The 10000-nt window shown below is 43.5% G+C and overlaps 1 protein-coding gene across 1 annotated transcript in view; it reads left to right on the forward strand.

Moving 5' to 3' along the window:
- The window catches only part of LOC112225041 (ephrin type-A receptor 3), a 145129-nt gene that overhangs the window by 98648 nt on the left and 36481 nt on the right, over positions 1 to 10000 (forward strand). Inside the window, 1 exon segment of the mRNA XM_042306433.1 lies at positions 4807 to 4992. Within this exon segment, the coding sequence (XP_042162367.1) occupies positions 4807 to 4992 (186 nt within the window).

Raw genomic sequence — 10000 nt, forward strand, 5'->3', positions numbered from 1 at the left:
GGGAAGAGTTGAGAAACCAATATTTGGTGGAATAACCCTGATTTTCAATCACAGCTTTCATGCCTCTTAGCATACTCTCCACCAGTCTTTCACATTGACAAAGTGGGGGGCGACAGGTAGCCTAGTGGTTAGAGCATTGGACTAGCAACTGAAAGGTTGCAAGATTGAATCCCCGAGCTGACAAGGTTAAAATCTGTCTTTCGGCCCCTGAATAAGGCAGTTAACCCACTGTTCCTAGGCCGTCATTGAAAATAAGAATTTGTTCTTAACTGACTTGCTTAGTTAAATAAAGGTAAAATAAATAATAATTGATGTTGGGTGACTTTATGCCACTCCTGATGCAAAAAGTTAAGCATCTCAGCTTTGTTTGATGGCTTGTGACCGTCCATCTTCCTCTTGATCACATTCCAGAGGTTTTCAATGGGGTTCAGGTCTGGAGATTGGGCTGGCCATGACGCAGTCTTGATCTGGTAGTCCTCCATCCACACCTTGATTGACCTGGCTGTGTGGCAAGGAGCATTGTCCTGCTGGAAGAAAAAAATCCTCAGAGTTGGGGAACATTGTCAGAGGAGAAGGAAGCAACTTTTCAGCCAACAGTGAAGAGGCGATTCCGGGATGCTGGCCTTCTATACAGAGTTCCTCTGTCCAGTGTCTGTGTTATTTTGCCCATCTTAATATTTTATTTTTATTGGTTAATCTGAGATATGGCTTTTTCTTTGCAACTCTGCCTAGAAGGCCAGCATCCCAGAGTCGCCTCTTCACTGTTGATGTTCAGACTGGTGTTTTGCAGGTAATATTTTATGAAGCTGACAATTGAGGACTTGTGAGGCATCTGTTTCTCAAACTAGACACTCTAATGTACTTGTCCTCTTGCTCAGTTGTGCACCGGGGCCTCACACTCCTTTGTCTATTCTGGTTAGGCCAGTTTGCACTGTTCTGTGAAGGGAATAGTACACAGCGTTGGACGAGATCTTCAGTCTCTTGGCAATTTCTCGCATGGAATAGCCTTAATTTCTCAGAACAAGAATAGACTGATGAGTTTCAGAAGAAAAGTCTTTGGCCATTTTGAGCCTGTAATCGAACCCACAAATGCTGATGCTCCAGATACCCAACTGGTCTAAAGAAAGCCAGTTTTATTGCTTCTTTAATCAAAACAACAGTTTTCAGCTGTGCTAATATAATTATAATAATATAATAATACATTTGGATTAGCTAACACAACGTGCCATTGGAACACAGGAGTGACGGTTGCTGATAATGGGCCTCTGTACACATATGTAGATATTCCATTAAAAATCAGCTGTTTCCAGCTACAATAGTAATTTATAACATTAACAATGTCTACACTGTAGACGTTCTGATCAATTTGATGTTATTTTAATGGACAAAAAAAATAGCTTTTCTTTCAGAAACATGGACATTTCTAAGTGACTCCAAACTTTTGAATGGTAGTGTATATTATTTTTTTAAATGCCGGATTGGACGCCCTCGCGGGCCGTGTATTTGACACCCTGCAGTAGATCTGAAAGACTCTCTCTGGATGGTTGTTTTAAAACACAAGGCAACACCTTTACAGATGACCTGCAGACATCAAAGCCTAAGAAAGCAGAGAGAGTTTGTTTCATTAATCAAATCACTTCCCCTGCTTATCAGAGGAGTGGATGGAGGGTAGGGTAATACTGACCCTGGTGCTGGTCGTTTCCCAGCCTGTCCACTGGCCAACCACAGCCCAGCTGTGACCCCCCCCCCATAGCCCAGCAGGCTGCGTGCTGCTCTGTTTAGACAGCCTGTAATTATTCTGCTAAATTCTTCCAGACCCAATCTCAGGCCAGTACTACTGACCCTCTGAATGTGTGTGTTTGTGTGTGTGTGTACTATGCCTCCTTGCGTGTGTGTGTCTCTGACTCAGTACCGATCACGCGTCTCTGATCCAACTCAGCTATGGGAAATTATCATCCCGGAGAGAGGGCTTGGCATGTTTTAGCTGTGACGTCACTGTCCTTCACAAACACACACCCTCTCCTCTCTAGCCAAGTCCCTGTCACCAGCCGTATCAGAGTGACGCTTGACCTGCGTTGAAGTGGTCTCTCTACCACAACGTCCTGCCTAGTGAAACTATCTAAGAAAGAAGAAGAGTAGGCGGCCAGACCTTCGCAGTAAACTTTATTGAACTATTAACAGAAAAGATTTACAAAATAATATATATAGGAGCAGATCAGCATTGTGCAACAAAACATATATACAACATTATCACGCAACATAGAAAATAAGGCACAGGTATATATACAAAGGAAGTGCGTAAAGGGATAATCTATCTGAACTGGTGTGTAAAGGACAGTATATGAACTAGTGTGTAAAGGACAGTATGTGAACTGGTGTGTAAAGGACAGTATATGAACTGGTGTGTAAAGGACAGTATATGAACTGGTGTGTAAAGGACAGTATATGAACTGGTGTGTAAAGGACAGTATATGAACTGGTGTGTAAAGGACAGTATATGAACTGGTGTGTAAAGGACAGTATATGAACTGGTGCGTAAAGGACAGTATATGAACTGGTGCGTAAAGGACAGTATATGAACTGGTGTGTAAAGGACAGTATATGAACTGGTGTGTAAAGGACAGTATATGAACTGGTGTGTAAAGGACAGTATATGAACTGGTGTGTAAAGGACAGTATATGAACTGGTGTGTAAAGGACAGTATATGAACTGGTGTGTAAAGGACAGTATATGAACTGGTGCGTAAAGGACAGTATGGGAACTGGTGTGTAAAGGACAGTATATGAACTGGTGTGTAAAGGACAGTATATGAACTGGTGTGTAAAGGACAGTATATGAACTGGTGTGTAAAGGACAGCATATGCACGGGTGCGTAAAGGACAGTATATGAACTAGTGCGTAAAGGACAGTATATGAACTTGTGCGTAAAGGACAGTATATTCACGGGTGCATAAAGGACAGTATATGCATGGGTGCTTAATGGACAGTATATGCACGTGTGCAGAAAGGACATTATATGCGTGGGTGCATAAAGTACAGTATATGCACGCGTGCATAAATTACAGTATATGCACGGGTGCGTAAAGGACAGTATATGCACTCGTGCATAAAGGACAGTACATGAACTGGTGTGTAAAGGACAGTTTATGAACTGGTGCGTAAAGGACAGTATATGAACTTGTGCGTAAAGGACAGTATATGCACGGATGCATAAAGGACAGTATATGCACGGGTGCATAAAGGACATTATATGCACGGGTGCGTAAAGGACAGTATATTCACGGGTGCATAAAGGACAGTATATGCACGCGTGCGTAAAGGACAGTATATGCACGCGTGTGTAAAGGACAGTATATGCACGCGTGCGTAAAGGACAGTATATGCATGGGTGCATAAATGACAGTATATGAACTGGTGCGTAAAGGACAGTATATGAACTGGTGAGTAAAACACGTTCCATAAAAAAAAACACAATATAGTGAATATACTATAATTCAGAAGAACAAGTAAAGTACACAAGAGGCTATAGACTAGTCAGTCTAGGAAGGGCTAAGTATACTAGTTTAGCTGTAGTTGTTTGTTACGTCCATGGGGATAAACAGTATCTAGGAGGTGGATCCATTTAGCCTCTTTTTTGCATTCTCTATTGCCCAGAACATTTCAGTTCATTGACTGTATGTTGGTGCTGGATAAAGTGGGCTTCTAGAGGGTAATTCTCGTGTTCTGTGATCCTATCCACCAGAGAAGCTATCCACCTATCAAGGCACAAGGCGAGACCGAAATGCAGACACAGGAGGCAGATGGTTGGAGTCTTACTATGTTTAATAATCCAAAGGGGTCGGCAAAAGAATGGTCGTGGACAAACAAAAAGGTCAAAACCAGATCAGAGTCCAGGATGTACAAAGTGGCAGACAGGTTCATGGTCAAGGCAGGCAGAATGGTCAGGCAGGCGGGTACAGAGTCCAGAAACAGGCAAGGGTCAAAACCGGGAGGACTAGAAAAAGGAGAATGCAAAAAGCAGGAGAATGGGAACACGCTGGTTGACTTGGAAACATACAAGACGAACTGGTACAGAGAGACAGGAAACACAGGGATAAATACACTGGGGAAAATAAGCGACACCTGGAGGGGGTGGAGACAATCACAGGAACAGGTGAAATAGATCAGGGCGTGACACCACCAGAGAGGCTTCATACCTCAGAGGGATAGAACATACTGTACATGTCCTCACTATGCTGGAATGATACTGTACATGTCCTCAGTATGCTGGAATGATACTGTACATGTCCTCACTATGCTGGAATGATACTGTACATGTCCTCACTATGCTGGAATGATACTGTACATGTCCTCACTATGCTGGAATGATACTGTACATGTCCTCACTATGCTGGAATGATACTGTACATGTCCTCACTATGCTGGAATGATACTGTACATGTCCTCACTATGCTGGAATGATAATTGGTCAGCTCTGATGAGTGTCATAGTGCTTTATATGATATGGAAAGTAGAATGGTCATTTATAGACTGTGGCCAATGTAGTCAAGCTTCAATTAGTCATTGTTATCTCAGTGAGGGAAATGGATTCCAAGAAAGACATATGACTGCACATGCTTATAATGGCCTAATGTGGGTGGTTATGAAATGAAGCAAGACTCTCTGACGGGTCTGATCCAACTGAAATAAATTATATCAGTTATTCTGATGAAAAGTAATCAATAATAGATTGTAGCCTCAGGGTCCTTGGTGACAGTACATGTGTGTGTTATTAACGCTCTGTGTGTGTATGTGTGTGTGTTTAGGTGAGTTTGGGGAGGTGTGCAGTGGTCGTCTGCGTCTGCCCAGTAAGAAGGAGATCTGTGTGGCAATCAAGACGCTGAAGGCAGGATACACCGACAAACAGAGGCGGGATTTCCTGTCCGAGGCGTCAATCATGGGACAGTTTGACCATCCAAACATCATCAGGCTGGAGGGAGTGGTCACCAGGAGTACGTACAGACCACATCTTACTATACAATAAGAATGAGAGAAAAACAAACATATCACTCATTAAATATTGGCGTGATATTTATGCATGTATGAAGTATGTTATGCCTGGCCAGATGGAGCCTAAAGAATCCTTCCCAGAAGAAAACCTTGGACAGAATGTGTTGTTGGTTATACACTGAACAATTCTATGAAACTGGCTACACCTTTACAAGAAAATCAATTTTTATTGAGTTCTATTGGCTTGAATCTCACCCTCCCTCCTGAGGCTCCTTAACACAGATATTCTCACACACTCACACATTCTCAGCCTCTTAAAGGTAATTACTCGAAAAACGGTGAAATAATTACTTTGACCTCTGGTCCACAATCAGAGTCGGTCTCCACCTCACTGCACTCTCCGCCTGTTAACTCACTCTGGCCTGATGCATGCGTGCACGTATGCACACACGTAAAACATACACACACACACACACACACACACACAAACACACACGCACACACACACACACACACACACACACACATAATACTGCTGTTCTGGCCATGTCGTGTTATACTGAAGAGTTAAACCTATAAAATATCTCCTTCTGCTCGCTCTACAGCAGATGAACTGATCAGTTTAAAGGAACAAGCAGGCTTGTAAAACTCACAGTAAAACTTTACAGAGGTTAGCCAGCTCTGGTCAACTTGACCAGCAGGCCAGAACAGATCTGTTTTAATGATGCTTCATATCAGTTGTAGCCCAGCCATGGATTTCTGAATCACAATATACAGTAGTTGAAAATAATTATACGATAGGGCTGGACGATATGGGCCAAAAATCGAATAGCGTTTTGTTTTTACCAAATATTGCAATTGCGAATTGATTTGTGATATAAAAAACACTTGGGTGAACTGTAGGAATAGAAAAAAGAATGATTTAAAAGCAAAGTGGAAAGCAGCATCATTCTTCTTTGAAACAATCCGTTGACTGCATTTGAGCAGCTGCAAGAGTAGAGAGGGAGAGAGACGACAAACAGAGAGACGACAAACAGAGAGACGACAAACAGAGAGACGACAAACGGAGAGACGACAAACAGAGAGACGACAAACGGAGAGACGACAAACAGAGACGACAAACGGAGAGACGACAAACAGAGAGAGAGACGACAAACGGAGAGACGACAAACGGAGAGACGACAGACGGAGAGACGACAGACGGAGAGACGACAGACGGAGAGACGACAGACGGAGAGACGACAATCGGAGAGACGACAAACGGAGAGACGACAGACGGAGAGACTACAGACGGAGAGACGACAAACGGAGAGACGACAGACGGAGAGACGACAGACGGAGAGACGACAAACGGAGAGACGACAGACGGAGAGACGACAGACGGAGAGACGACAAACGGAGAGACGACAAACAGAGAGACGACAAACGGAGAGACGACAAACGGAGAGACCACAAACAGAGAGACCACAAACAGAGTAAACTATAAAAATGGACATTTCACTCAGTGGCAATTCAAAATATTGCATGCAATATATACTGAGTGTACAAAACATTAAGGACATCTGCTCTTTTCATGACATAGACTGACCAGGTGAATCCAGGTGAAAGCTATGGTCCCTTATTGATAACACGCATCACTTCAAACAGTGTAGATGAAGGGGAGGAAACAGGTTAAAGAAGGATTTTTAAGCCTTGAGACCTGGATTGTGTGTGCCATTCAGAGGGTGAATGGGCAAGACAAAATATTTATGTGCTTTTGAACAGGTTATGGTAGTAGGTGCCAGGCACAACAGTTTGAGTGTGTCAAGAACTGTGATGCTGCTGGGTTTTTCACACTTAACAGTTTCCTGTGTGTATCAAGAATCTTTTTTATTTTATTTTTTATTTTATTTAACATGGTAGGCCAGTTGAGAACAAGTTCTCATTTACAACTGTGACCTGGCCAAGATAAAGCAAAGCAGTGCGACACAACAACACAGAGTTACACATGGAATAAACAAACGTACAGTCAATAACACAATAGAAAAAGTCTGGTCCACCACTCAAAGGACATCCAGCCAACTTGACACAACAGTGGGAAGCATTGGAGTCAACATGGGCCAGCATCCCTGTGGAACGCTTTCGACACCTTGTAGAGTCCCGATTTATTGAGGCTGTTCTGAGGGCAAAAGGGGGTGCAACTCAATATTAGCAAGGTGTTCCTAATGTTGTGTACACTCAGTGTCGATCTCTACCACATGGATATTGCACATGTAAATAATGTGATTTCAATGTGAATTACATTTAATTGTGCAGGCCTATTATACAATGGCGATAATGATATGTAAAAAATGATATGTTTACCAGAAAAAGTTCTACAAAAGTTAGTAATATCCATAATGCTTCTGATATGGCTCTTGCACATATTTTTTCTAAATGTTTATGGCCATGGAATCTAAGTTCTCCTGAAAAACAGACCAATAGCTAAAAAGGAAATCCTGTGTATTCTAGTTGACGGTTTAGATAAAACCTCTGTGCCGTGTGAAAACTGTTGTCTCTCAGCATTATGACAGGACCACAGTTACTCAGCATAGCCAGTGAAAACCCACGCAGTTTCCCATTCACCTGACTGTACATAGAACCCGGAGAGGAATGCAAAATTGCCCTTTTGTTTTTCAATCATATAGGGATTCTATTTGTCTAAAACATCTTCCATCACTCTGACTATTAAAGCCCTGCTGGTGAATAATGCCAGACTTAGTTGCAAATTATTCTTTGTTTCTTTCTGTTTTTAGGATAGAATGAGGGGAGAGCATAGTAACGTGTGTGTGTGTGTGTGTGTCTGTGTTGGAGGGGTACTCTATGATTGATAGCAGGCTCTTAGGAGTTTGGTTGGCATGCGAGAACAGACTTGACACACACTCACACACACACACACGGTCCTGTCTGTGCTCTAGGGGGATTTATTAACCCAGTCCTGTTCATTCTTAATAATCCAGAGACTTTCACACCTCATTAAGCCTTCTGCTGCTTTTGGCTGTACAGCACACACACACACACACACACACACACACACACACACACACACACACACACACACACACACACACACCGCACACACACACACACACACACACACACACACACACACACACACACACACACACACACACACACACACACACACACACACACACACACACCGCACACACACACACACACACACACACACACACACACACACACACACACACACACACACACATGCATTTGTAATAGCCGACTTTTGGCTGATAAAAAAGTTAAAAGCCGATAAATGAAAATGGCGCCGACAGAAGAAGAAAACATCCCATTGTGATATAATGCTTTTTAGTCTTAATGACATCATCACTTAATCACCTCTGTTATTACCTTCCCAATATCTGGCTGGTTCCCGCTCTGTTTCCTGCTCTGCATTGGTTGTCATAGGTCCTTGGTTACTCGTGTGCTGAAGCTGTTCCTGTCCTGTTACCTGTCTGTTCCGCATGAAATGTTCAACTCCCCGTACCTGCTTCTCATTTCCGGCGTCAGTCCTTACGGCGGTAGTCCTTACAGTGGTAGTCCTTACAGCGGTAGTCTTTACAGTGGTAGTCTTTACAGTGGTAGTCCTTACAGCGGTAGTCTTTACAGTGGTAGTCCTTACAGTGGTAGTCCTTACAGTGGTAGTCCTTACAGTGGTAGTCTTTACAGCGGTAGTCTTTACAGTGGTAGTCTTTACAGTGGTAGTCTTTACAGTGGTAGTCTTTACAGTGGTAGTCCTTACAGCGGTAGTCCTTACAGTGGTAGTCTTTACAGCGGTAGTCTTTACAGTGGTAGTCCTTACAGTGGTAGTCCTTACAGCGGTAGTCCTTACAGTGGTAGTCTTTACAGCGGTAGTCTTTACGGCAGTAGTCCTTACAGTGGTAGTCCTTACAGCGGTAGTCTTTACAGTGGTAGTCTTTACAATGGTAGTCTTTACAGTGGTAGTCTTTACAGTGGTAGTCCTTACAGCGGTAGTCCTTACAGCGGTAGTCTTTACAGCGGTAGTCTTTACAGTGGTAGTCTTTACAGTGGTAGTCCTTACAGTGGTAGTCTTTACAGCGGTAGTCCTTACAGTGGTAGTCCTTACAGTGGTAGTCTTTACAGCGGTAGTCCTTACAGCGGTAGTCCTTACAGCGGTAGTCTTTACAGTGGTAGTCTTTACAGCGGTAGTTCTTACAGCAGTAGTCTTTACAGCGGTAGTCCTTACGGCGGTAGTCCTTACAGTGGTAGTCCTTACAGCGGTAGTCTTTACAGCAGTAGTCTTTACAGCGGTAGTCTTTACAGCGGTAGTCCTTACAGCAGTAGTCTTTACAGCGGTAGTCCTTACAGCGGTAGTCTTTACAGCGGTAGTCCTTACGGCGGTAGTCCTTACAGCGGTAGTCTTTACAGCGGTAGTCCTTACAGCGGTAGTCTTTACAGTGGTAGTCTTTACAGCGGTAGTCCTTACAGCGGTAGTCTTTACAGTGGTAGTCCTTACAGCGGTAGTCCTTACAGCGGTAGTCTTTACAGTGGTAGTCTTTACAGCGGTAGTCCTTACAGCGGTAGTCTTTACAGTGGTAGTCCTTACAGCGGTAGTCCTTACAGCGGTAGTCTTTACAGTGGTAGTCCTTACAGCGGTAGTCTTTACAGCGGTAGTCTTTACAGCGGTAGTCTTTACAGCGGTAGTCCTTACAGCGGTAGTCCTTACAGCGGTAGTCTTTACAGCGGTAGTCCTTACGGCGGTAGTCCTTACAGTGGTAGTCTTTACAGCGGTAGTCCTTACAGCGGTAGTCTTTACTGCGGAAGTCCTTACAGCGGTAGTCCTTACAGCGGTAGTCTTTACTGCGGTAGTCCTTACAGCGGTAGTCTTTACAGTGGTAGTCTTTACAGCGGTAGTCCTTACGGCGGTAGTCCTTACGGCGGTAGTCCTTACAGTGGTAGTCCTTACAGCGGTAGTCTTTACAGTGGTAGTCTTTACAGTGGTAGTCTTTA

The sequence above is a fragment of the Oncorhynchus tshawytscha genome, linkage group LG26, assembly GCF_018296145.1.
Source record: "Oncorhynchus tshawytscha isolate Ot180627B linkage group LG26, Otsh_v2.0, whole genome shotgun sequence".
Lineage (NCBI taxonomy): Eukaryota > Metazoa > Chordata > Actinopteri > Salmoniformes > Salmonidae > Oncorhynchus > Oncorhynchus tshawytscha.